The 27,929-nt window shown below is 49.7% G+C and overlaps 3 protein-coding genes across 4 annotated transcripts in view; all 3 read left to right on the top strand.

Annotated features, from left to right (window-relative positions):
* Positions 1 to 16: 16 nt before the first annotated feature.
* On the top strand, positions 17 to 8,249 carry actr3b (actin related protein 3B). The gene is made up of 12 exons (XM_069177607.1): positions 17 to 384; positions 1,045 to 1,100; positions 2,899 to 3,023; positions 3,186 to 3,296; positions 4,206 to 4,301; positions 4,427 to 4,534; positions 4,619 to 4,762; positions 4,937 to 5,110; positions 5,204 to 5,296; positions 5,417 to 5,542; positions 6,347 to 6,430; positions 6,949 to 8,249. The coding sequence occupies exons 1-12, from the start codon at positions 338 to 340 to the stop codon at positions 7,042 to 7,044; spliced, it is 1,260 nt and encodes a 419-aa protein (XP_069033708.1). The 5' UTR covers positions 17 to 337; the 3' UTR covers positions 7,045 to 8,249.
* Positions 8,250 to 11,524: 3,275 nt separating this feature from the next.
* Positions 11,525 to 16,719, top strand: xrcc2 (X-ray repair complementing defective repair in Chinese hamster cells 2). 2 transcript variants are annotated; one of them, XM_069177613.1, is made up of 6 exons: positions 11,525 to 11,954; positions 13,705 to 13,786; positions 13,899 to 13,934; positions 14,036 to 14,185; positions 14,312 to 14,588; positions 15,515 to 16,719. In XM_069177613.1, the coding sequence occupies exons 1-6, from the start codon at positions 11,934 to 11,936 to the stop codon at positions 15,828 to 15,830; spliced, it is 882 nt and encodes a 293-aa protein (XP_069033714.1). In that variant the 5' UTR covers positions 11,525 to 11,933; the 3' UTR covers positions 15,831 to 16,719. The 2 variants fall into 2 exon arrangements, with proteins under 2 accessions (XP_069033714.1, XP_069033713.1); XM_069177612.1 differs by lacking the exon at positions 11,525 to 11,954 and adding an exon at positions 11,963 to 12,134.
* A 237-nt stretch (positions 16,720 to 16,956) lies between these two features.
* The window catches only part of LOC138215424 (histone-lysine N-methyltransferase 2C-like), a 44,634-nt gene continuing 33,661 nt past the window's right edge, over positions 16,957 to 27,929 (top strand). Inside the window, 13 exon segments of the mRNA XM_069177562.1 lie at positions 16,957 to 17,200; positions 19,337 to 19,561; positions 19,689 to 19,768; positions 19,909 to 20,530; positions 20,930 to 21,109; positions 21,225 to 21,247; positions 21,353 to 21,442; positions 21,536 to 21,645; positions 21,748 to 21,898; positions 22,036 to 22,207; positions 22,737 to 22,851; positions 22,954 to 23,117; positions 23,286 to 27,874. Of these exon segments, the coding sequence (XP_069033663.1) occupies positions 19,338 to 19,561; positions 19,689 to 19,768; positions 19,909 to 20,530; positions 20,930 to 21,109; positions 21,225 to 21,247; positions 21,353 to 21,442; positions 21,536 to 21,645; positions 21,748 to 21,898; positions 22,036 to 22,207; positions 22,737 to 22,851; positions 22,954 to 23,117; positions 23,286 to 27,874 (6,520 nt within the window). The 5' untranslated portion in view covers positions 16,957 to 17,200; position 19,337.

Below are 27,929 nucleotides of genomic sequence, written 5' to 3'. Positions count from 1 at the left end.
GACGTCAGCGGTGTGCATGTTGTCCTTTCGTCACATGTTGTTGTGGCGCCGCCTGTAGGCAGAACGGAGCTGTGTTTTCAGACGCCGGTGTTTACAGTGCAGCTGACGTCACGTGAACGCATCCTGAACACTCCGGTTGCCGTCACATGTGTTTCTATTTTCTCCATCTTTCCCTCCGACCCGGAACTGGTCTGTCAGAGAGAGAGAGAAACATACACACACAAACACACACACACACACACGCACGCACATACACACCGCGGACACACACGCACCGACCCGCTCCCCGCCACCGAACACCGACCGCTCTGCGGGCCGGACCGAGCAGCACCGCAACATGTCCCTGCAGCAGCTGCCCCCCTGCGTGATAGACTGCGGGACTGGGTGAGGACACACACACACACACACACACACACACACACACACACACACACACACACACAGCCTGCACTCTACATACATGATGCTGGTTACAAACACATGACGTCACAGCGTGTGTGTTGTTTTGGTCATTTTAAAGGAACAGTTCACAGATTCAGGAACATCAACAGATCACTGAATTATTGATCTGACTGTGTGTGTGTGTGTGTGTGTGTGTGTGTGTGTGTGTGTGTGTGTGTGTGTGTGTATTTGTGGGGGTCCAGGACCTGATCAGTCCTGAGGGAGGGTTCTGGATCTATTCTGGTCTGAATGTGTGAATGTAGGACAACAGCTGCAGGAAGTAGAGCAGCTGCTGCACACACACACACACACACACACACACACACACACACACACACACACACACATACACACACACACACACACACACACACACACACACACACACACACACACACACACACACACATCAGTGATCTCCTCGGGACAAACCACAGAACAAAACCCAAGTTGTGATCTTGATTAGGTTCAGGACTCTGGTTTGGATGTTTCCATCTGTTATGTTGAACTAGAGCAGGTTGGTTCTGCAGCATCGGTTACCATGGCGACGAACCTCCAGAGTCCAGACCTCAAGACATCTCACAGAGTTCTGTCCCCTTGCAGGTACACAAAGATCGGATACGCTGGGAACACGGAGCCGCAGTTCATCATTCCATCCTGTAAGCATCGCACACAACAACAACAACAACACACACAACAACAACATCAAACACAACAACAACAAAGACAACAAGAACATCAACAACAAACACAACATAAAATACAACATCAAACACAACAACAAACACAACATTAAGTACAAAAACATCAAACACAACATCAAACACAACATAAAATACAACATCAAACAACATAAAGTACAACATCAAACACAACAACATCAAACACAACATTAAACACAACAACAAACACAACAACAAACACAACATAAAGTACAACATCAAACACAACAAACACAACATCAAACACATAAACAAACACATGAAGCACAACATCAAACACAACAACAAACACAACAACAACAAACACAACATCAAGTACAGCAACATCAAACACAACAATAACAACAACAAACACAACATCAAACACAACATCAAACCAACAACAACAAACACACCAAACAACGTCAAGTACAACATGAAACACAACAATAACAGCAACAAACACAACATCAAAGACAAGAACAAACACAACAATAACAACAAACACAACATAAAGTACAACAACATCAAACACAACATAAAACAACAACAATAAACACAACAACAAACACAACATCAAACACAACAACAAACACAACATCAAGTACAACACAAACACAACAACAAACAACATCAAACAAACAAACACATGAAGTACAACATCAAATGCAACAACAAGCACAACTTCAAACACAACAACAACAAACACAACAACAAACACAACATCATGTACAACAACATCAAACACAACAATAACAACAACAAACACAACATCAAGTACGACAACATCAAACACAACAACATCAAACCAACAACAACAAACACAACATCAAGTACAACAACATGACACACAACAATAACAACAACAAACACAACATCAAACACAACAACAAATACAACATCAAGTATAACAACATCAAACACAACAACATCAAACACAACATCAACATCAAACACAACATCAAACACAACAACATCAAACACAACAATAACAACAACAAACAACATCAAGTACGACAACATCAAACACAACAACAACATAAACCAACAACAACAAACACAACATCAAGTACAACAACATGAAACACAACAATAACAAAAACAAACACAACATCAAACACAACAACAACATCAAACACAACATCAAACACAACAACATCAAATACAACATCAAACACAACAACATCAAACCAACAACAACAAACACAAAATCAAGTACAACAACATGAAACACAACAATAACAACATCAAACACAACATCAAACACAACAACGCCAAACACAACATCAAGTACAACAGCATCAAACACAACAACAACATCAACAAAAAACACAACAACATCAAATACAACATCAAACACAACAAGAATATCAACAACAAACACTACAACATCAAATGCAACATCAAATACAACAACAACAAACACAACATCAGACACAACAACAAACACAACATCAAACACAACAACATCAAAAACAACATAGAACACAACAACATCAAATACAACAACAACAAACACATCAGACACAACAACAAACACAACAACATCAAAAACAACATCAAACACAACAACAACATCAAACACAACAAACACAACATCAGACACAACAACAACACACAGACAACAACATCAACAACAACAATAGCCTTTGTGACCTTTGACCTCACACTCCCTTCCATAAAGCAAGGGGGAGAGTGTCAGACGTGTCCGAGTGATCATGGGTCATACATGTTGGTGTTTCTGACGTGTCACCAGGCATCGCCATCAGGGAGTCCGCCAGCGTGGGAGAGCAGGCTCAGAGAAGGCTCGTACGAGGAGTCGATGACCTCGACTTCTACATCGGAGACGAAGCTGTCGATAAACCTAACTATGCTACCAAGGTAGGGGGAGGGGGGAGGGTTTGTCCAGGTTAAATAAAATTATGTTAGGATACAGATTAAATTAGTTTTGGTTCCACTGAGCAAACATTCGTCTGGTTCCTGTTCTTCTCTGTCCTGTGGTTCTGTGTGGTTCCGTGTGGTTCCGTGTGGTTCCGTGTCCAGTGGCCAATCCGTCACGGGATGGTGGAGGACTGGGATTTGATGGAGAAGTTCATGGAGCAGGTCATCTTCAAATACCTGCGAGCAGAACCTGAAGACCACAGCTTCCTCATGGTACAAAACACACACTGATTAATACCGAAGTTCTAGAGGTCCTTCATGAGGTTCTAGAGGTCCTTAATGAGGTTTTAGAGGTCCTTAACGAGATTCTAGAGGTCCTTCATGATATTCTAGAGGTCCTTGATGAGGTTCTAGAGGTCCTTGATTAGATTCTAGAGGTCCTTAACGAGATTCTAGAGGTCCTTAACGAGATTCTGGAGGTCCTTCATGAGATTCTAGAGGTCCTTGATTAGATTCTAGAGGTCCTTAATGAGGTTGTGGGGAGGGGGGGGTACAGGTCTACTCATCTCCCTAAATGGAGGTTTTCTCTTTACCCACTTCCACTTCCTACCTCACTGTCGCTTGAGTTTCATGCTGTGACAGTTAATCATCCGGTACAATTAAACATTGTTGTCCTCTACCGTCCTCCAGGTCCTTTGGGAGATTTATTGGACGAATTAGACGTCCTCCTGTCAAACGTCCCAGAAAATGGTCCTCCACTTGTCCTTCTGGGTGACTTTAACATCCAGACTGATGAGGTTCTAGAGGTCCTTAACGAGATTCTAGTGGTCCTTCATGAGGTTCTAGAGGTCCTTAACGAGATTCTAGAGGTCCTTCATGAGGTTCTACAGGTCCTCCATGAGGCTCTATAGGTCCTTGATGAGGTTCTAGAGGTCCTTCATGAGGTTCTAGAGGTCCTTAACGAGGTTCTACAAGTCCTTGATGAGGTTCTACAGGTCCTTAATGAGATTCTAGTGGTCCTTCATAAGGTTCTAGAGGTACTTAATGATATTCTAGAGGTCCTTGATGAGGTTTTAGAGGTCCTTCATGAGGTTCTAGAGGTCCTTAACGAGGTTCTATAGCTCCTTGATATGTGTGTGTGTGTGTGTGTGTGTGTGTGTGTGTGTGTGTGTGTGTGTGCAGACAGAACCTCCTCTCAACACTCCAGAGAACAGGGAGTACCTGGCTGAGATCATGTTCGAGACCTTCAACATACCTGGACTCTACATCGCTGTACAGGTGAGACACAGACAGGTGAGACAGACAGGTGAAAGACAGACAGGTGGGATACAGACAGGTGAGACACAGACAGGTGGTCCTAGAGGAGGCCTGTGGACCCTCTGAAGTGATGTGTCCTCCACCAGGCGGTTCTGGCGCTGGCGGCGTCTTGGACGTCCCGTCAGGTGGGACAGAGGACTCTGACCGGCATCGTGATTGACAGTGGAGACGGAGTCACACACGCTATCCCTGTGGTGAGACACACACACCTTTAACATGCTGGCAGGGGAGGGGAGGCTCTCTGCTCACTGATTGGTCCCTGTGGCTGTCTGTCACAGGCGGAGGGATACGTGATTGGCAGCTGTATCAAACACATCCCCATCGCAGGGCGGGACATCACCTTCTTCATCCAACAGCTGCTCAGAGATCGAGAGGTGGGGATTCCTCCGGAGCAGTCGCTGGAGACCGCCAAGGCTGTCAAGGTACCAGGTCCTCCTCCTCCTCATCACCTCCTCATCACCTCCTCCTCTACATCACCTCCTCTGTGTGTGTTTGTGTGTGTCTATGTGTGTGTGTACCTGCGTGTATCTTTGTGTGTGTGTGTGTGTGTGTGTGTGTGTGTGTGTATACCTGTGTGTGTACCTGTGTGTGTGTAGGAGCGGTACTGCTACATCTGTCCGGACATCGTGAAGGAGTTCTGTAAGTACGACTCTGACCCGGTGAAGTGGGTCAAACAGCACCGCGGCGTAAACGCGGTGAGTCGGAGTTCGTTCCACATCGACGTCGGCTACGAGCGCTTCCTGGGCCCGGAGATCTTCTTCCACCCCGAGGTAATGTCGTGCTGTGGCCTCTTTCAGCTACTCATTTTGGTTCCTCCGATATATCCAGAACCAGAACCAGTAACCAGTAACGGTGTTTTCCAGTTTGCGAACCCGGACTTCATGCAGCCCATCTCTGATGTCGTTGATGAGGTCATCCAGAGCTGTCCAATCGACGTGAGGCGACCGCTCTACAAGGTGACTCAGATATGTTGTGGTGTCGGATGTCTCATTCCTTCAGAGACCTGCTCTGGGGTTCTGACCCGGTTCTGGTGTTCAGGGGTTCTCCCAGTGAAGCTGTGTGTGTGTTTGTGTCAGAACATCGTGCTCTCCGGAGGATCCACCATGTTCCGGGACTTCGGCCGGCGGCTGCAGAGAGACGTGAAGAGAGCGGTGGACGCCCGGCTGAAGCTGAGCGAGGAGCTGAGCGGAGGTCGCATCAAGGTCAGAGCAACAAATCACATGAACATTAAACCCAGTGAGGTCAAATAATCAGACTGAAGGATTTGCTGCTCTCTGATTGGAGGATGTTGGTCAGACGGCTACAGGTTGTTCTGCTGCCACCTGGTGGACAAAACGAGACAGAATCCAAAACTCAAAGTTCTGTGAAGACCTTTAAAATTATTTCAGCTTTAACCAAAGACGTGTTCATAATTTTATGATACGTCGTTGAACAGACGATTTGTTTGGTTGGTAAAATCCACCAATCAGCTTGTTGCTCCTCACTGAGTTAAACACTCTACAAAATCATGACTGTTTGCAGTCCTGGCTCCTAAATGGTAAAATGAGCTCCACCGACATCAGGACAGCAGACACTCTGAACATCTTCCACCACAAACTAAAAACACACCACCTCCTCCTTCTCCTCCTCCTCCTCCTTTACCTTGAACAGTAGAACTTTAGTATCTTAAAATAGAACTTACTGATAGAACTTTGTAGTTTGGCTTTCTGGAAGAAAATATATTTTCTTGATTCTTGTTGTTCTGGTTTTGTACCCTCATGGTTGAAATGAACTTATTGTAAGTCGCTTTGGATAAAAGAGTCAGATAAATGAAATGTAATGTAATGTAATGTAATGTAATGTAATGTAATGTAATAATGTAATAATGTAATGTAATGTAATGTAATGTAATAATGTAATAATGTAATGTAATGTAATGTAATAATGTAATAATGTAATGTAAAAGTGAGGTCAGCGGTCACCTGACTGATACTTTATGCAGACGTCTTTCTGTGTTTGTTTTGCAGCCGAAGCCGATGGAGGTTCAGGTGGTCACACATCACATGCAGCGCTACGCCGTCTGGTTTGGAGGCTCCATGTTGGCGTCCACGGTAACCACACACACACAATACACACACACAATATACACACACACACACACACACACACACACACACACACACAATACACACACACACACACACACACACACAGACAGACAGACAGACAGACAGACAGACACACACACACACACACACACTTCTCTTTCTGTTCTTGTGAGGACCATATTTAGCTAAATACATCCCAGAACCTGCAGGTCCTTTAAGCCCCGCCCTGAATAAATGTCCTCACAATGATAAACATAAACACACTGTATAAACAGATGTTGCTTTAATACAACACTTTTGTTTGTTGTTTGTTTGTTGTTACTTCTGTCTGTTTGGTTATTGCTTGTTTTTATTGTCTGTTTTCTGTTGTTGTTTATGGTTGATGTCTTTCTGTTTGTTTGCTGTTGTTATTGGTTGTTTACACTGTTTGTTATTATTTACACTGTTTGTTATTGTTTACACTGTTTGTTGTTGTTTACACTTTGTTTGTTGTTGTTGTTGCTATGTGTTTGTGTCTGCAGCCGGAGTTTTTCCAGGTGTGTCACTCGAAGAAAGACTACGATGAGATCGGGCCGAGCATCTGCCGACACAACCCCGTGTTCGGCATCATGTCCTGACGGCAGCCCGCTAGCCTGCTAGCCTGCTACCAGCCATTAGCCATTAGCCTGTTCGTTTCCTGTCCTGTAGTTTTTACCTGGTAGGCTAACAGCCTGTTAGCAGGCTAGCTCAGTCTCTGTATGGAGCACAAGGAGAAAGTGAAGCACAAAGCCAGTGAAAATGGTGAAAACAAAGTTTGCAGTGGTTTTATTATAAAAATGTAGAAGTCTTTTTTATTTAAACCCTCACAGCCCCGTTCACCGGAATCAGATCGACAGGAAACGCAAGGATGTGATCAGCTGACTTCCTGCTAGCCTGCTAGCTCTTGTTAGCCTGTCACTTCAGGCTGATGTGTTTTGTTGTCCGAGGACATTTGTGTTGACCTCGTGTCTCTCCGGTCCCACCGTCAGGACACTTGACCTCGTGTCTCTCCGGTCCCACCGTCAGGACAGTTGACCTCGTGTCTCTCCGGTCCCACCGTCAGGACACTTGACCTCGTGTCTCTCCGGTCCCACCGCCAGGACACTTGACCTCGTGTCTCTCCGGTCCCACCGTCAGGACACTTGACCTCGTGTCTCTCCGGTCCCACCGTCAGGACACTTGACCTCGTGTCTCTCCGGTCCCACCGTCAGGACACTTGACCTCGTGTCTCTCCGGTCCCACCGTCAGGACAGTTGACCTCGTGTCTCTCCGGTCCCACCGTCAGGACACTTGACCTCGTGTCTCTCCGGTCCCACCGTCAGGACACTTGACCTCGTGTCTCTCCGGTCCCACCGTCAGGACACTTGACCTCGTGTCTCTCCGGTCCCACCGTCAGGACACTTGACCTCGTGTCTCTCCGGTCCCACCGTCAGGACACTTGACCTCGTGTCTCTCCGGTCCCACCGTCAGGACACTTGACCTCGTGTCTCTCCGGTCCCACCGTCAGGACACTTGACCTCGTGCACAGACCGAGGAAAACACGTGTTTCTGTTCGTCTCCGCTTTTCTGTTGTTTATTTATTAGGACCTGAGCACCTTTTATTGTTATTTGTTTTTGTTGTTTTCTTCCTGTTCGTTCACGTGCAGCTCAGAGTCACAACTAGGAAAAGCTCGTAGTATTAATTCAACTTCCTGTTTCAGAGCTCTGACGTCAGCGTGGACGACAAACTGTAAAATATGACGTGTTCAAGACTTAAAGAAACATGTTCATATAAACTGTACATACAATAAATATATGAAGGACATGAGGTAGCCATGATTTATTATTACTATCAGTGTCACAGTGTCAGCAGTACAAGTACACATAGTACCAGTATCAGAAGTACAAGCAGTACAAGTACACAGTACCAGTATCAGCAGTACAAGCAGTACAAGTACACATAGTACCAATATCAGCAGTACAAGTACACAAAGTCACAGTGTCAGCAGTACAAGTACATGAAGTCAACAACACCAATTAAAATGGAATATTAAAGTACTGCAGTACTCTAGTAAAAGTACTTCGTTACTTCCCGCTGTGTTGTCTGCGAAGCCGCTATTTAACATGGAGAGCTGCAGTGTCTCCGGCGGCCGCTGGGGGGCAGCAGAGCAGCAGCTGCGTCACTTCCTGCCGCAAAGAAGAATCAGCGCAGCGGTGAAAACACAAACAAGAGAAAACGGTTGAAAAGACTCGAAGATCCTCGAAGTCACTTTAACACCTTAAAGTCACTCAACATGTCGGTGAACTGGTCTGTGCGCTCTGATGACCGGCGGGAACAATGGCGGGATAATGGCGGGAACAATGGCGGGAACAATGGCGGGATAATGGCGGGAACAATGGCGGGATAATGGCGGGAACAATGGCGGGATAATGGCGGGAACAATGGCGGGAACAATGGCGGGATAATGGCGGGAACAATGGCGGGATAATGGCGGGAACAATGGCGGCGATCCTCCTACGTCCAACTTCACCAACTTTAACAATAACTTAACGGAGACTGGATCCGGTAATTATCCGCCGGTAAACAGCCGGTAAATGTGTTGTCCATTATTGCTTATATGATATATTTCATCTTATTCAGTTGTATGTTGAATAAGTTTCATTATCAAAATATTTCACGGTCAAAAAGCCTTTAATCAAACACTAATTATTATTTAGGGAACAATGTGATGATTGATGGCAATTTTTTATGACATAAAAAAACTTCTGAACATTCACTGTAATGTGATTTTTTTTTTTTTTAATGTTGAAAACTGTTCCGTTATAGAACTGATATTAGTATGATTTTTCATTATTTCTGACATGTCGCTAGTTCAAATGCAGAAATTAATGTTTGCGTCTTTTATTTTGAAAAGTGAAACGGTCACTTCCTGTCAGTCAGAAAAGACTGAACGTTTGAAGTATATAAGGGCAGCAGCAGGTTGAAGTCAGCGTCTCCTCCGCAGCTCCTCCACATGATCCCGGGCCGGGACAGAGGGGGGAGGGGCAGAAGGGACACCGCTGTCCAGTGGGAGAGTCCCGAGGAGGAGACGAAGGAGACGGGGGTCCAGGTGGACCTGTTGACTCAGCAGCTGGGCTGGAGACACTCAGGTGAGTCACCTATCCTCTCAGGTGGACAGACAAACTGAGCACATGCAGAAAAGCAGCGTGTCTCCCCCTCCCCCCTCCCCCTCCCCTCCCCTCCCCTCTCACCCTCCTCTCCCCCTCCTCTCCCCCTCCCCTCCCCTCCTCTCACCCTCCCCTCCTCTCCCCCTCCCCTCCCCTCTCCCCTCCCCTCTCCCCCTCCTCTCCCCCTCCCCTCCCCTCTCCCCCTCCTCTCCCCCTCCCCTCCCCTCTCCCCTCCCCTCCCCTCCCTCCTCCCCTCCCCTCTCCCCCTCCCCTCCTCTCCCCCTCCCCTCCCCTCTCCCCCTCCTCTCCCCCTCCCCTCTCCTCTCCCCCTCCCCTCCCCTCTCCCCTCCCCTCTCCCCCTCCTCTCCCCCTCCCCTCCCCTCTCCCCCTCCTCTCCCCCTCCCCTCCCCTCTCCCCTCCCCTCTCCCCCTCCCCTCCCTCCTCCCCTCCCCTCTCCCCCTCCCCTCCTCTCCCCCTCCCCTCCCCTCTCCCCCTCCTCTCCCCCTCCCCTCTCCCCTCCCCTCCCTCCTCCCCTCCCCTCTCCCCCTCCCCTCCTCTCCCCCTCCCCTCCCCTCTCCCCCCCCCTCTCCCCCTCCCCTCTCCCCTCCCCTCTCCCCCTCCTCTCCCCCTCCCCTCCCCTCTCCCCCTCCTCTCCCCCTCCCCTCTCCCCTCCCCTCTCCCCCTCCCCTCCTCTCCCCCTCCCCTCCCCTCTCCCCCCCCCTCTCCCCCTCCCCTCCCCTCTCCCCCTCCTCTCCCCCTCCCCTCTCCCCCTCCTGCCAGCCTGCCAACCGGTCGTCATGGCAGCAGTGACGGGGCAGGGACAGGAGGTTCCCGAGCTGCTGACGACACACAGGAGGAACAGAAGGTTAGCAATGAAGAGACGAGGACAGAGGAGGTGGATGACAACGAGAAGCTCCGCCTCCCAGTGCCAACAAAGGCTTCTCATTGGTCAGCACACTTAAAGCGTGTGTGTGCAAAAGTCCCCATTGGTGGGTCGACGACCTGACACTGAAGAGGAGGAGGTTGGAAGAAGAGAGGGGGAGGAGACTGCCGGACCAAGATGGAGGGAGGAAGAGGAAGAGGTGCCGGGAGGAGGAGGAGGAGGAGGAGGTGAAATCAGTCTGTGTGGAGGAGGGAGGTAAAGATGGAAAAGAAAAAGAGGAGGAGCCTAAGAGGTTGAGGAGGAAGATGGTCGGCCCACCAATCAGATACCTTGTGGAGTCAGAGGGCCAATCACACGGTCCAGTAACGGGCAATCCAACCAATGAGGAGGTAGCTAACAAACCCAAACAAACGGGAGGAAGAACAAAACATATTATCAACAGTGAGGTGGGGGGCGGGGCTTCAGAGATGACTGACAGGTCTGAGGCTGCAAAGAGACAGACAAGTCATGTGGTCCAAGGCACTCCTACAGGTGATGTGGTCACAGAGAGACAGACAGGTGTGTACAGACAGACCTACCTGGTGTACGTGGACCTGCAGAGCTATCATGTGACCGTCATCCCGCCCTGTTTTGTCAGAGTGCAGCGCCTCCTCTGATTGGCTGATTGGTTGCAGTTAAATGTTGTGATTTTTCTATGAAGGTCTGCACACGCTCTGCTTTCCAGTGAGGAGCCATGATCTCAGTCCATTACATGTCCATGGTCACATGTTTTATATGTTTCCAGTGTTGTAGCTTGTCATCAGAACGGTGCGCTGTGATTGGACGACTCAGAGACTGTCCTGTACCATCCACCTGTGTACATTTAAAAACACATTGCTTCAGTTGGAGTGAGACCTCCTGTCTTTCCACGTTTCTGATATTCTCAGTCAGACCAGCAGGGGGCGACATTACATAATATAAATGTTATGGTTTTCTATTTAAAAAAAATACATATAAATGTTTTTATATCAGATGTTCCACTGAAAACCGTTGAAATGTTTGTTTGTGATGTCTCACACTGTTAGCAGTAGCAGCTGTATTTACTGTAAATATCCGTTTTTAATCTTTATCTGTAGATGATGTGGAAGAGCTGCTGGGTTTAATAACACACCATTTTATTCTGGAAGTTCACTCAGGTTCACGACACTTAAGGACTTTTATTGTGAAAGGCTCTGTCCTAGGTGCTGTCAGACGGAAGTGCCTTTTAAAGACACGAAGAAGAAGAAGAGCCTGTTTGTTGATCAGCAGATTTGACGAACTGATTTTATTTCTTTCAATCATAAAAAGTTTAAACTCCAGTAAAACGCGTCGCTGTTATTTGTTCGAGAAGCACACTTGTACAAACGTTGTTTCCGGTTAAAACAGGAAGCCGGAAGTGAGTTTAAACAGACGCGGTGGTGTCCAGAAGTCCACGCTGAAATGAGTGAAAGCGGCGCTCAGGTGAGAAACTCGAACTGCTACGTCACCTCGGAAGAAGAGGAGCGCGAGCACGTGACCCTATTTGACAGTTGGAGCTGAAAATATTAGTATCGATCAATACCGATCAGTTTCACGTTGATGAAGCGTCACGTGACGCTGCTATACCGGAAGCTGCAGTTACCCTCAGTGCGACCGTTACTGGTACAGTCCGTATGATGGTACAGTCTATATCCTGGTACAGTCTATGTGATGGAACAGTCTATGTGATGGTACAGTCTATGTCCTGGAACAATCTATGTGATGGTACAGTCTATATCCTGGTACAGTCTATGTGATGGTACAGTCTATATCCTGGTACAGTCTATGTGATGGAACAGTCTATGTGATGGTACAGTCTATGTCCTGGTACAGTCTATGTGATGGTACAGCCTATGTCCTGGAACAGTCTATGTCCTGGAACAGTCTATGTGATGGTACAGTCTATGTCCTGGAACAATCTATGTGATGGTACAGTCTATATCCTGGTACAGTCTATGTGATGGTACAGTCTATGTGATGGAACAGTCTATGTCCTGGAACAGTCTATGTGATGGTACAGTCTATGTCCTGGAACAATCTATGTGATGGTACAGTCTATATCCTGGTACAGTCTATGTGATGGAACAGTCTATGTGATGGTACAGTCTATGTCCTGGTACAGTCTATGTGATGGTACAGCCTATGTCCTGGAACAATCTATGTGATGGAACAGTCTATGTGATGGTACAGTCTATGTGATGGAACAGTCTATATCCTGGTACAGTCTGTGATGGAACAGTCTATGTGATGGTACAGTCTATGTCCTGGTACAGTCTATGTGATGGTACAGCCTATGTCCTGGAACAATCTATGTGATGGAACAGTCTATGTGATGGTACAGTCTATGTGATGGAACAGTCTATATCCTGGTACAGTCTGTGATGGAACAGTCTATGTGATGGTACAGTCTATGTCCTGGTACAGTCTATGTCCTGGTACAGTCTATGTGATGGAACAGTCTATGTCCTGGAACAGTCTATGTGATGGTACAGTCTATGTCCTGGAACAATCTATGTGATGGAACAATCTATGTGATGGAACAGTCTATGTGATGGTACAGTCTATGTGATGGAACAGTCTGTCCTGGAACAGTCTATGTGATGGTACAGTCTATGTGATGGAACAGTCTATGTCCTGGAACAGTCTATGTGATGGAACAGTCTATGTCCTGGAACAGTCTATGTGATGGTACAGTCTATGTCCTGGAACAATCTATGTGATGGTACAGTCTATATCCTGGTACAGTCTATGTGGTGGTACAGTCTATGTCCTGGAACAATCTATGTGATGGTACAGTCTATATCCTGGTACAGTCTATGTGATGGTACAGTCTATGTGATGGTACAGCCTATGTCCTGGAACAATCTATGTGATGGAACAGTCTATGTGATGGTACAGTCTATGTGATGGAACAGTCTGTCCTGGAACAGTCTATGTGATGGTACAGTCTATGTCCTGGAACAGTCTATGTCCTGGAACAGTCTATGTCCTGGAACAGTCTATGTGATGGTACAGTCTATGTCCTGGAACAGTCTATGTCCTGGAACAGTCTATGTGATGGAACAGTCTATGTCCTGGAACAGTCTATGTGATGGAACAGTCTATGTGATGGAACAGTCTATGTCCTGGAACAGTCTATGTGATGGAACAGTCTATGTCCTGGTTTGGTGTAACGAGCTGTGTGTCTCTGCAGTTGTTTGCTCGTCTGGAGGGGCGTCGCTGCCTGACGAACATCGAACCACGTCTGTTTCCTGAAGATGGAGGACCCGATCACGGTGACTGACCTCACACTTCCTGTCAGCTGATCGATGTTGTCATGTGACCTGATTAAGTCTGACATGCTGCGATCACATGATGGTTGACTGTGTTCATAACGGTGATCCTCAGGTGAGGTGGTGGAGCTGTACGGGACAGAGGGGACAGGTGAGCTCACCGGTCAGGAAAATACTCCGCCTTCACCTGGCTCCGACCTGCCTGTGAACTCTGTGTGTGTGTGTGTGTGTGTGTGTGTGTGTCTGTCTCAGGTAAGACGGAGCTGCTCTACCACCTGCTGTGTCGCTGTGTGCTGCCAGAAGCAGCCAGCGGTTTGGAGGTGGACGTTGTGTTTGTGGACACCGACTACAGTCTGGACATGTTCCGACTGGTCAGCATCCTGGACAGCAGACTGACCGCAGGTACACACACACACACACACACACACACACACATCACCTTTCAGACGAGTTTTTAAGACAGCAAACTTCGTGAAAGACAAAAGACGTCCCGGTGTCTCATGTCTTGTCTACCGTATCCATCTCTAGCTCCGCCCACCAGCTCGTCCTCGGCCGAACCAAACGAGGCGGCGCTGCGTTTGTGTCTGTCTCGCCTCCTGGTGGTTCACTGCTCCTCCTCCTCCCAACTCCTCCTCACCCTCCACTTCCTGGAGACCTCCTTGTCGTCGCGGCCGGGCCTGGCGCTACTCCTCCTCGACAGCATCTCCGCCTTCTATTGGCTGGACCGCTGCGAGGGCGGGGCCAGCATCGGCAGGCAGGAGGAGAAGCTAAGCAAGTGTGCCGAGCTGCTTGGACGACTGCTCAGGTGGATGTTCTGTTAGGGAGTTCCACTGGTCCTGAAGGAGGTTCTACTTGTCCATAGGGAGGTTATATTAGTCTTCTTCTGCTACGAGGTTCTAGTGTTTCTTTTACAGGTTCTACTGGTCCATTAGGAGGTTCTACTGGTCCATTAGGAAGTTCTACTGGTCCATTACGAGGTTCTAGTGATTAGTTTGAAGGTTCTAGCTGCCCTTCAGGTGCTCTTTGTGGTCTGTTAGGAAGTTCTATGGGTTCTTTTGGAGGTTTGAGTTGTCCTTTAGGAAGAAAACTCTTTGGGTAGTTCTAAGGTTCTAGTGTCCAATTGGAACTCTCTAGTGGTACTTTTGGAGGTTCTAGTGGTCCTTTATGTGGGTCTAGTGGTCTTTTAGGAGCTTCCAGTGGTTCTTTAGGAGATTTTAGTGGTCCAATAGGAAGTTTTAGTTTTCAGATAGGGGGTTCTAGGAGTACATTAGGAGGTTCTGGTGATCCAGTTGAGGATTCTAATGGTTGAAGGTTCTAGTGGTCCAGTAGGAGGTTCTGGGTAATTCCAGTGGTCACTAGGACGGTTTGTTCCTCAGGGTCTAGAGATCCTCTCGGCCAGTCCTCAAGAGGGTTTAAAGGTCCAGTGGGAGATTTTTGTAGCCATGTTGGGAGTTCTCCGGGTAGTGGGATTCTTGTGGAGGGTTTGGAGGTGCTTTCGGTGGTTCTAGAGGTTCTCACGGGCCTCATTGAGATTTTTTATTGAGTAGGTTCCATGGGTCAGCTGGATCTAATGATCATAGATGATGTTCTAGTGGACAGAGAGGAGGTTCGTTAGATACTGTAGGTGGTTGAGGACCCGTCAGGTTCAGAATTGTGGAGAACTCGGGTCGGTTCTGGAGGCTGATGGCGGATCAGAACCTCACTAACCCTCTGATCTGTGGTCCTCCTCAGGGATTACAGAGTCACTGTCTTTGCCACCTGCCACACCATCAGGAGGAGTTACAGTGGACCTTCATCCTCATCATCCTCATCATCATCGGAGTCCAACCGTCAGTACCTCTGTCGCCCCTGGCAACGGCTGGTGACCCACCGGCTGCTGTGCTCCAGGCAGGAGGCTGCAAACAACATGGCCGCCACTGGAGGCATCAGGGAGCAGAGGAGACGGCAGGTCTTCACCGTCCACTGCACCTCCTCCTCCTCCTCCTTCTCCTCCTGCTCCAGGAGCAGCTCCTTCTGTGTGACGGACAGAGGGGTGGAGTTTATCTGAACTGCTCCACTTCCTCCCAGGACTTTCAAAATAAAATGAAACGTGCTGCAGACGTGTGAACTGTAAATATGTTTGTTTGATAAAAAACATCGTTCCAAACATCAGTCTGAGTTCAATAAAGTTCTGCTGTGGAACCAGGACTGGTTCCTGATTGGATCGGTGTCAGGTTCTACAGACGGTTCTGAGTCACATCTGGGATGAACCAGGATCTGTTTCCTGAAAACCCAGAACCTCACCAGTACATGCTCTTTCCATCTGTACATTATTAAGAGGATCTTAAGAGGTTCTGTGAGTTCTTTAAGGGGTTCTGGTGGATATTGATGACGTTTAAGTGGGAGGAATGACCTTTATTGGGTTTATGATGTTCTGGAGGTCATTTAAGGGGTTCCATGTGTCCTTTCTTTAGATAACTTAAGGGGTCATTATGAGGTTCTAGAGATATTTAAGGTGGTTCATGTGGTCATTCTTTAGGTTCTAGGTTCCTCCAGGTAGTTATTCGGTTAGTTTAGGTTTGAGGGGAGATTAAAGAGGTTCTAGAGCTATTCCAGGTACTTGGTGTCACATAGTTATTCTTGTGGTTCCTCATGAAGTGCAGTTGGTTGTGCAGGAGGTTCTAGAGGTCTCCATGTGGTCCTCCTGGTCAGCGGAGCTTTTCGTGTTCTTGGGGTCATTCAGGAAGTTGATACAGGAAGTTAGTTCCCTTTAGACTCAACCTTTAGCAGTTTGGACCCATTTTTCCTGTCTGATGCTGCATTTCAAAATAAATCTTCATAAACTGAAATGTGTCCCAGTTACCTGGTCCAGGTTTGGGGCACGTGCAGCAGCAGTCCGGATCCTCGCGCTCCGGTCCGGGACTTCAGGTCTGATGACAGAGACCGCTTCACGCGAGCATCCCTCCACCAGATCCCTCCGCGGGGTCAGACACACTTTAAACACAACATCAACAAATTAACGCGCTCCGACACGGAGGCACAAACACCGGCACCTTTCAGGAGCCCGCTCCGGGTGAACGACGCCTTTCTCCGGGGGAAACACACGGCCGGTGTCCGGTGAGCACGCGTGCTCCGGTGCGGTAGTCAGTGTTTGGTGGGTCCTACTTCTCCTGCTGGCGCTGACAGGCGGTGCTTCGGTCGCTCCCAAACATGGCCTCCATGACGGAGCGACCGCTTCAACTTTAATTTTTCGCCTATTTTCACAGCAGAAATCGTGTTTTCTTTCCTTCCACGACCACCGGGGATGTTTGGAGGGGAACTCCCGTCCTGCCAGCTTTGTGAAACAGATGTAATCTTTCGGAGAAGTTAGCTGTTGGATTTAAACTCGTCGCTTTAAGTTGGAAAGCTGGAGAGGAAAAAGAGAATTGCATCAAATCAGTAAGGCGCTTTTTTTTCTCTCTTCTCGACACTCGTGCGGCGCCGCTTCTCGGTTTTCGGACCGTTTCCTGCGTTCACTTGACGGCTGCCGTTAACGTTTCCCGCGGGGCGGCGGATGAAGCGCCGGAGCCGGGATGCACCGTTTGTAGTGCGCGCTAACAGCTAGCCTGCTAGCCGACGCTAATGCTAACAGAGAAGTGATCAGTCAACTGGGCGGTCGGAGGAAGCTAACGGCTAACAGCTAGCTGATGTGCTCGTCCGGTTCGTTTTAATTCACAGCTTCGATCCAATCAGTTTCTGATCAATGAAACTGATCAGAACTGCACTATGATCAGCGCCTGCGCCATTTAAACTGCGTACAACCGCTCTGACAGACGATCTATTGGCAACCAGCTGGTTGACCTGCTGGTTGACCTGCTGGTTGACCAGCTGGTCAACCTGCTGGTTAACCTGCTGGTCGACCTGCTGGTTAACCAGCTGGTCGACCACAGCCACTTCATGCTCTGCTCCGAGTTCCCGATCGATCAGTGTGATTGGCACCGTTGATGTAGCTCGTTAAGATAACCGACAGGTTAACGATTATCTCCAATAAACTGCTGATTATTTTCATTAACTGATCGATCCGTTCGTTAAAATCTGTAAGAAAACGACAGATTCGTGATTTTTGGGGCAGAAGCCGATATTGACTCGTAAAAAGTTCAGATATCGATATATTGCCTAATAAATATGTTGTTGACACTTTAAATGGAGGCCGATGTTTTACAGTCGCAACTTAATTGTTATAAATAAATATAGAACTATTGGAAATAAATAAGTAATACATGTAATAGTCATTATATTTATAGTAACTATAGATAGAAGCTTTTAATAAAAGGCCAACATACACGCTGATACCGACAGACCTGTGATTAGTGATATGATTATAAAATAACATCTTCATGGTATTTTCTGTCAGTTCATGAAAAAAGGAAACACTGAAAAATACATGAATATTTATTTCCAGATGTGATCGCAGCAGAAGCTTTTAAATATTTAGTATTAACTGTACAACAGCGTTTCTGCAGAGCTCAGCACATCAGTGTGCACACAACACAAACAACAAGACCAACAACAATAGGAAAACAAAAACAAGCAAACAACAACAGGAATTAAAAACGATAACAACAAAAAAGAAAGTAAAAAAACAGGACAGGAAACAAACAGGAAAACAACAACAAGATGTGAGAAGATAAGAGCGGAAGTAACCATGGCAACCGTTGAACCGATCAATAATAAAAAATAATCCTCAATCTGCTGCTGAAATATCAGACGGAGGATTTTTTTCCCGCCTCGTGTTTCTGTGTTGAACTTTTCAAAGTAAAAGCAGAGCAGCTCTAAAGCTTCGGTCCAGTGACTTTGAACCAGCCTGGTTGTGGGAGGAAATGTGTGTGTGTGGGCCGGCACGGTGGTGCAGTGGTTAGCACTGTCACCTCACAGCAAAAAGGTTCTGGGTTCGAATCCGGTCCTGGGCCTTTCTGTGCGGAGTTTGCATGTTCTCCCTGTGCTTGCGTGGGTTCTCTCCGGGTTCTCCGGCTTCCTCCCATCATCCAAAAACATGCACCTCATGTCAGGTTACCTGGCGCCACGCTAGTGGCAGCCTGCTGCAGCAGCTCCCCCCTGAGAGCCCCCCTGCTGTAGTGAAGAAATTTCCCCTCGGGGATTAATAAAGTGAATAAAATAAATAAAAATAAAAAAAAACAATCAGCTGACAGCATGGTGACAAACAGGAAGTACAGTCCTCCAGGGTTGAAGCTGAACCCGGGACGCTGTGCTGCAGAGGTGTTGTCAAGGTCTGATTGAATTAAATTATGTTTAAATAAAGCTGAAAGGAACTGAAAATGTAAAGTAACGATTAGTAAAGGATTTTGATCAGTTTGCCGATCGGTTACTTGATGAGCATCTCTGCATGTTGTGTAAACAATCAATATTTTAGAATTGAGACATGAATGCTGCCTGACTGGAGGTCACATGACTGTAGATTAATTGAACACGTTGCTCGTTACCTGACACATGTGTTTGTGTGTGTTTCTTGGACCTCCCACTCTGTCGCTGACCCCTGATTTCTCTGTTTTTTGTTGTTTTGTTTTTTTTACCCAGAATGCCATCTGAGGCTCAATCTCAGGAGCCTCGGGACAGAGGACCGCCCCCTCCCGTCACCCGGGCCGGACGCAATGCTCAGCTGGCCAAAGCCGCCGCGACCAGTCTTGCTCTCGAGCGGCGGTCCCGTGGGAGACTTCGGAGAGATGGGAGCGGCGGCCGCTCTCCTCCTCCTCCTCCTCCTCTTCCTCCTCCTCCTCCTCCTCCTCTCAAATCAAGGAAGAAGTAAGTGTTAGAGTTCAGGTCTGAGGGTTCAGGTCTGAGGGTTCAGGTCTCTGGGTTCAGGTCTGTGGGGGTTACAGTGTTGATGCTCAGGTAGTTTGATGAACTGACCAGGTGTGTTGCTGTGCAGGGGGCGGAGTCGAGGCCGAGCCCAGGTAGAGGATGAAGAGAGCATGGACGCCACAGACAGGAGGCCCCCCACGAGGACAGGTGTGTATGCAGGAGTGTTCCTACATTACCCACAGTGCACCTGGGCTCCTGCAGTCCGTCTACCTTCAGAACTCCTGCTGGACCAGGTCTGATGTTCTTGTGTTGGTTCTGTGTTGATGGATTTTATGTGTCGTCCACAGAGGTGAAGGAGGTGAAGGAGAAGACAACCGGTCGGCGTCGGTCCACCTCCAGAAGAAAATCCAACACAAACCCTGAACCTGATCATGAACCCAGCCAGGACAGGCACGCTCCAGAACCTGAGCCAGGCCCTGACCCGGGTCCCCCCCACCCTGACCCGGTGGCCCCAAAGTCCATCCCAGAACCAGCTCCTAGTGCTGAGGAGGAGGACAGAACCAGCCCCCTTTCTGCTTCCCCGGTCCGGGCCCCCAGCCCCGGACCGGTTCCCAGTCCTGTCGAAGACCCTCCAGTCAGCCCCCCGCCGCTGTCTCCAGACCTTACTCCTGTTCACAGCCCCGCATCCGGACCAGCTCCTGATCCTGTGGAGGAGGACCGGCTCAGCCCGTGCCTCGGCCCCGCCCCTGTGGAGATGGACTGCAGCCCCAGCAGAGTTCCTATGGAGACAGAGGGGGGAGGGGCCAGTCCCATGGAGCAGAGTCCCACCCTGAGTCCTCACTCCAGTCCTCCGGTGTCCCCCTGCCTGCGTCTGGAGGACGAAGACTCGCTGTCCCCCCTGTTCCAGAGGTCCCTGTCGGAGGACTCGGGGAGCTCGCCCACCCCCAGCCTGGGACACACCAAAAAACGGTGAGTGTATCTATGTGTACGTCTGTGGGAGGGTCAGGTCCAAGTTCAGTTCAGGATCCGGTCCAGGTTCAGTTCAGTAACAGCAGGAATCCAGGTGACTGTAGTGTGTTGCCGTGGTTACAGTGAGCAGGAGCTGCAGGACTTCTCATGATGCAAATGATCCAACATGTAAACAGAGGAAACCTGAGTGCAGGTGACAGGTGAGACCTGCAGGTGAGTCTGAACCGCCTTCTGCTGAGTCCGTCGTTATCATGTTAATACCGACATGCCTGATACAGGTGGTGTCTGTGGTACCGGACCGGATTACATCAGCTCTCATGAATCTGACCAATGACCTCCCTCTCTCTCTCTCTCTCTCTCTCTCTCTCTCTCTCTCTCTCGGGATCTCTTGCCCCACAGTCTGAAGCAGTGTGCCTTCTGTTACCGCGGCGACGAGCCTCCGCTGGGCCAGGGCCGGTTGGTGGTGTTCGGCCCAACGCCCGGCTACATCCCGCTCCACATCCTCAACCGCCGCGCCTCCTCCGACCGGGACAACGATTGCCACGACCACTGCTACCGTGGCGACCAGGCCCCACCCATGTGCGTGACCTCACTTCCTGTTAACCCCCCAATGCAAAATCACACACAGGACGAGACAGTCACACACTAATGTATTTGTAATTGTGTGTGTGTGTGTGTGTGTGTGTGCGCGCAGGTGCAGCAGTCCAGAACACAGTGGTGAGTACTCTCCCAGTCACACAAACACACAAGCTGATCATGTTCTGATCAGTGATATTGATCAGTGGTCAGATGTTTGAACTTAACTCTGTGCTGATGTTTCAGAGGACGAGTCTTCCTCAGAGTTCGTGAAGCAGCTCGGACCAATCGGCCTTCCACATGACATCAATGTCCAATCACTGTTCGACCCCACAGGTACACACACACACACACACACACACACACACACACACACACACACACCCTCCTGTCAGTGTGAGGGTTATACCTGACTGTGTGTGTTTGCAGGTCAGTGCTGCGCTCACCTGCAGTGTGCAGCCTGGTCAGAGGGGGTGTGTCGAGGCGAGGGCCAATCACTGCTCTACGTGGACAAAGCCATCGACTCAGGAAGCACACAGGTGAGTGATCAACACCTGGTCAGGAGGAGCACCTGTGCGCACACTTCTTTTCTCATTGCCCCTCCCCCCCACACACACATCTCTCCCCATCCACCTGTCCAGGTGTGTGCATTCTGTCGGCGGTTCGGAGCGTCGCTACGTTGCCAGGAGACGGGCTGTAGGCGGAGCTACCACTTCCCTTGTGCAGCTGCCGCCGGAGCTCATCAGGACTGGAACCAGAGACACACACTGTGTACAAGACACACACACCCAGGTACACACACACACACACACACACACACACACACACACACACACAGGTACACCACCTGAGCTCTTTCAATGATGTCATCTTCATTTTCATGACATCATCTATAGAATCACCTGTTTTGGAAACTTTTGTCCCTCCAGACTCCGCACAGTGTGTCTCATGTTTGGGTGGCATTGAGGTCGGCAGTCTGTTGATGTGCTGTTGTTGTGGGAACCGTTACCATGGCAGCTGTCTGGACCCCTCTCTGGCCCCCTCCCCCCAGTGTCGGGTCGGCTGGCAGTGCTCTCAGTGCCGAGTGTGTCAGAGCTGCAGGTAACACACACACACACACACACACACACACACACAAAATTCACAATTAGTGTCATTATTGATCAGTACGAGAAAAAAAAAATTATTTGATTGGTGGTTCAAACTTAAACAAATGTCACAGGGTTTGTTGTAATGTCTGTATTTGGACAGTTTGACTGAGGTAGGAAGCTTAGTGACTTCACAGTGGACCTGAATCTTGAGGAGGTCGATGCCTCACAATGTCTCGACAAAAAGACTAACCTGTCTCGTCTTGCCTGTAACCATAGCAATGGGAAAAACAGGATAGAGTTCAGACAACCCATATTGTCCTCTTGGTGCGAATCACGGACGGGCCCACAGTTTTTGTCTGTCTGTAAACACAGATAGACAGAAACTGTGGGCCCGTCCGTGGTTCTGTTTGCAGACGGACTGTTCGACGCCCCAGACTCCACCGCTGATATTCTGGTGACGTCTTAACCTAGTGTGTGTGTGTGTGTGTGTGTGTGTGTGTGTGTGTGTGTGTGTGTGTGTGTGTGTGTGTGTGTGTTAGGTTGCGAGGGGATGACGATGTGCTACTGGTGTGCGAGCACTGTGATAAAGCTTATCACACACACTGTCTCGCACCACCTCTGGATCACACACCGAGCACCGGCTGGACCTGCAAGGTGAGAGAAACGCGCGCACACACACACACACACACACACACACACACACACAGGTGTCAGCGTTGAACTTTAGACAAACCTTTTGCACCCTCTCTCCTCCAGAACTGTAGAGTCTGCCGCCACTGTGGTGTGACGTCATCGGGCCAGTGGGCCAATCACCCGTTTCTGTGCAGATCATGTGACCAGGCCCTGCCTTGCCCTCTCTGTGGCCACACCCCTGACCTCTACACACCACAGGAGTATCTGACCTGTACCTGCTGCTTTAGGTACTCACATCCTCTGTCTAGTGTTCCTTCACACTAAAAGAACAACTGATGTGGCTTATATTGTGTGTGGGGAGAGTTCTTCCAAGTGTTTTTACAACTTGGTAATAATTTCAAAATAGTGATTCTTCATTAAGTGGTCCAAACCTAAACCACAATGTTTTATTCCAGGTGTGTCCATGCAGAATGCATAGTCCAGTATGGGGAAGGCAGAGCGGGGTCTGAAGGATACATTTGCTCCAACTGCAGGCCACAGGAGAAAGAACTAACTCCACACAGTCCTGCCCTGGCCCCGCCCCTTGGTCTCACCACAGCTCCAACCATTAGCATTTCACAGCCGCCAATTCCACCCATCAGTCCAATTGTTCATAGCCCAGTCCAGCTGGTCTGTTCAGAGCTGCCACAAAGTCCGAGCAAGACCATCTGTGCACCATCAGAGCAGAGTCTTACTCCAACCCACCCTGAGCGCCAACAAAGGTCCACACCATCTCCTACAGAGCCCCAAACGAGTCCTGCACCATCTCCTACAGAGCCCCAAACGAGTCCTGCACCATCTCCTACAGAGCCCCAAACGAGTCCTGCACCATCTCCAACAGACCTCCGACCGAGTCCTGCACCATCTCCTACAGAGCCCCGACCGAGTCCTGCACCATCTCCTACAGAGCCTCAACCGAGTCCTGCACCGTGTCCAACAGACCTCCAACCGAGTCCTGCACCATCTCCAACAGTCCTCCAACCGAGTCCTGCACCATCTCCAACAGAGCCTCAACTGAGTCCTGCACCATGTCCAACAGACCTCCAACCGAGTCCTGCACCATGTCCAACAGACCTTCAACCGAGTCCTGCACCATGTCCAACAGACCTCCAACCGAGTCCTGCACCATCTCCTACAGACCTCCAACTGAGTCCTGCACCATCTCCAACAGAGCCCCAACCGAGTCCTGCACCGTCTCCAACAGAGCCCCAACCGAGTCCTGCACCGTCTCCAACAGAGCCCCAACCGAGTCCTGCACCGTCTCCAACAGAGCCCCAACCGAGTCCTGCACCGTCTCCAACAGAGCCCCAACCGAGTCCTGCACCGTCTCCAACAGAGCCCCAACCGAGTCCTGCACCGTCTCCAACAGAGCCCCAACCGAGTCCTGCACCGTCTCCAACAGACCTCCAACCGAGTCCTGCACCGTCTCCAACAGAGTCCCAATCGAGTCCTGCACCATCTCCAGCAGACCTCCAACCGAGTCCTGCACCATCTCCAGCAGACCTCCAACCGAGTCCTGCACCATCTCCAACAGACCTCCAACCGAGTCCTGCATCATCTCCAACAGCCCTTAAACCGAGTCCTGCACCAACTCCAACAGAGCCCCAATCGAGCCCTGCACCATCTCCCGCAGAGCCCCAATCGAACCCTGCATCATCTCCAACAGACCTCCAACCGAGTCCTGCACCATCTCCAACAGACCTCCAACCGAGTCCTGCACCATCTCCAACAGACCTCCAACCGAGTCCTGCACCATCTCCTACAGAGCCTCAACCGAGTCCTGCACCATCTCCTACAGACCCCCAACCGAGTCCTGCACCATCTCCAACAGACCTCCAATCGAGTCCTGGACAATCTCGCTCTGATCCCACAGAGCTCCAGAAAAGTCCTTCACCGTGTCACCCTGATTCTACGGAACACCAGGAAAGCCGTAACGCATCTCACCCCAGTCCAGTAAAGCTTCAGCAGAGTCCTACACAGTCTCATTCCGGTCAAACAGAACTTGAAAAAAGTCCATGGTCATCCCCTCCTGGTCCTGCTGAGCTGCACCATAGCCCTACCCATGTGATTTCCACACAGACCCAGCTCATTCTCACCTCTTCGAACCCTACCCAGCATTCCACAGAGGATCAGCAAAGTCAAAAGCAGGGTAATCCAATGTCTTGTATCCTTGCAGACAACCCCCCACCACGTAGTCTGTCCCAACCAGGACATGGATGTTCCTGGGTTCAAACAGGGTCTGCAGAACATCAGCACAGCCCTCCACCACTCAGTCATGGGCAGGACACCTCCACAGGGACGCAGCTCAACAGATCGCCTAGTCCTGCTAATATTGTCATCTCACAGCCTCAGCACAGTCCCTCACCAGGAGCACATAGTCCTATGCCACATAGTCCTGCACAGGATGGCACATCACCTCCCCAGAGTCCCACACAGGATGCTGAACCTACACTGGACCAGGAGAGCCCTGGATCAAGCAGCCCTGCTCATCTGCGATGTGAGGCTGCAAAGGACATTTCTACACTGGACCAGGACCTTTCTCTAGTCTGCTGGAGGTCCAACAAGACAATAACAAGACATTCCTCACTGAGGACCATTTCAGCTCCATGTAGCCCATCACCATCCCCACCCGGACCCAGACAGTGTAGCCTGTCCCAGCCTGCCAGCCCAGCACAGGCCCTCGCCACACAGGCTGTTCGGCCTTTGCAGCTCTGCCTACTTCCTTTAGTGCTTGCTGCAGAGTCAACGGGTACTAAGGAATGCACCCTAACCACAGAGCTAAACTCCTTGGAGCTTAGCCTTATGCAGCCGGGTCCTGATCCTGATGGCCAAACACTGGAAAGCAGTCCCGCCTCTCTTAGCCCCACATGTGACTTGTCCACAGTGCACTCTGAAAGCTACAGTGCATACAGTAGGACACTTAGCTCAGACCATTTCCAACCCCCCATCAACCCTGCTGTCCAAACACGAGAAAGCCTTGTTCACGTTAGCCCTTCAGTGGAACACAGTAGCCTAACTAGCTCACCGTGTGCAGATGGAAAGGAGGAAAATACCCCAGCGAGCCACAATCCTCAGAGTCCTTGTGACAGCACACCCTGCACAGACGCTATTGAAAAAGCTTGTCCCGTACATATTCAAGCTAGCTCAGCTAGTGCTAGCCCCACACGTGAAAGTCAAATGCCTACCAGCCCTGCCACCTCTCTTCAGATCTGTGGTAGCCCTATCCCAGTGGAGACTAGCTCTGTGCACGTCAACTCCATAGTAGCTGATACTAGTCCCTCAACAGAACCAGTTAGCCCTGTAACGCTAACAGCCAGTGGCTCTATGCAACCAATCAGCTCCTCAGCACCACTTATTAGAACCTCAGCGGGGCCAGGTAGCCCCTCAGCGGTACTGGCCGGACCCATCCACTCCGTTTCGTGTCAAGATGAGGAGATGGAGGTAGCTGTCGACCACGCAAGTCATTTTATTGAGCCAGAATCTAGTACCAGTCATCCTGACAGTCCAGTTCACACTAGCCCTACTCTTGGTAGCCTAGTCCACACAGAGGCCACCAGAGGCTGCGGTCTGACGGGCTCTGTGCATGTTGTCAGTCCATCTGTTTGTAGTTTTGCAGAGCTCGAAGAGACTCAGACCAGTCCAACACATCCATCAAGTCCCTCAAATGTCCGAACTCCCTGCATTCCTTCACAGACAAGCCCCCCGCCAACTCCAGCAAGCTCTAGTCCTCCACACTGTACGCTGGCCGATACGAGCCCATCCAGCAGTTCTGTTAGCCACAGCCTGAGCAACGTTACCTCAGACTGTCAAGCCCAGATGAGTCTCTACTGTGCTAGTGTAACTGATGGTGGCGTCGTTTCTAGCCCATCTAGGTCTAGTCCTGCTGGTCAAGCTAGTCCTGTTCAGGTAGTAGTATCCCAATCCAGCCCAGTGCAAACACAGACTCCCTCATGCGCTAGCAGCGTATACAGGAGCCCTGCACACGCTGCTGTCGCTTGTGTCAGCCCACCTCACAGTCTGGCTTCAGCCAGTGAAACGTATCATAGCCCCCATCGTGGTTCTGCTTCTGACACTGGAACCAGTACTGGCCTTAAAGGGGCACAGCCGAGCCCCATTTTGACTAGTTCAAGTCTTGATGTGGACATGGTGGCCAGTCCCATCATCCAGAGCTCTGTTCTTTCTGGTGCGGTTCAGCTTGATACTGGTCTCATTAACTCTACAGACTGTATTAGGCAGACTATCCCAACACCCACCAGCCCCAAACCAGATGACTCATCACCTGTCAGCCCCAAACCAGATGACTCATCACCTGTCAGCCCCAACCAGGCTAGTCTAAACCAGGTTAGCCAGTCCCCGCCTGGTCTTCACTCTTCCCCCGACAGGTCTTCTGTCGAAAGCCAACTAAGCACTGCCTCGCTAAGTCCTTCGTATCGAAGACAAGATGCCCCTGTTGATGCTACTTCCACTCGGGTTAGACCGAGCCATGCTAGCTCTGTCCATGCTAGTCCCACTCAGGATAACACTGTGATGCCTAGCACTAGCCACACTAACGAAACACCTGCTAGTACCACATGCTCCGCCCCCTCACAGGTTAGCCCTCCTCAGACAGTCTTCGGTCAAGCTAGCTTTGTGCTCAGTAGCCCAGTTGCAAGTCCTGTATTTGGCCCTAAGGACTCCGAGCCTACCCCAAGTCCAAGTCCTTGTCCTGGTCCTGCTAGTCCTAGTTTTGGTCCTGCTAGATCTGTGCAGCCAGAGGCTAGTCTTAGTTCTGGTTCTGCCAGTCTTATGAGGTGTGGTCCTGGTCCTGGTCCTGACAGCCAGATGCCCTGTGAGGTTAGTCCTGGCGGTGATCCTGTCAGCCCTGCACTTGGAACCCTCGGGCGGTCTGAAACCAGTTCTAGTCCTGGTCCTGCTGGTGCTGTACAGCCTGGTCCGAGTTCTGGAAGCCACTTTGATGCAGACCTCCAGCAATACACACTAGAGAGGGAGTCTGCGGCTACCTTGGGTGAGTATCATGAGGAGCGATTTACACATTTAATAATTCTGTGTGCGATATGTAG

Source organism: Embiotoca jacksoni, unplaced genomic scaffold (assembly GCF_022577435.1).
Source record: "Embiotoca jacksoni isolate LCO1_2020_lvr unplaced genomic scaffold, fEmbJac1.0.p SCAF_75, whole genome shotgun sequence".
In the NCBI taxonomy this organism is placed as follows: Eukaryota; Metazoa; Chordata; class Actinopteri; family Embiotocidae; genus Embiotoca; species Embiotoca jacksoni.
Note: the sequence above shows the minus strand (reverse complement) of the source record. Positions and strands in the feature narration are given on the sequence as shown.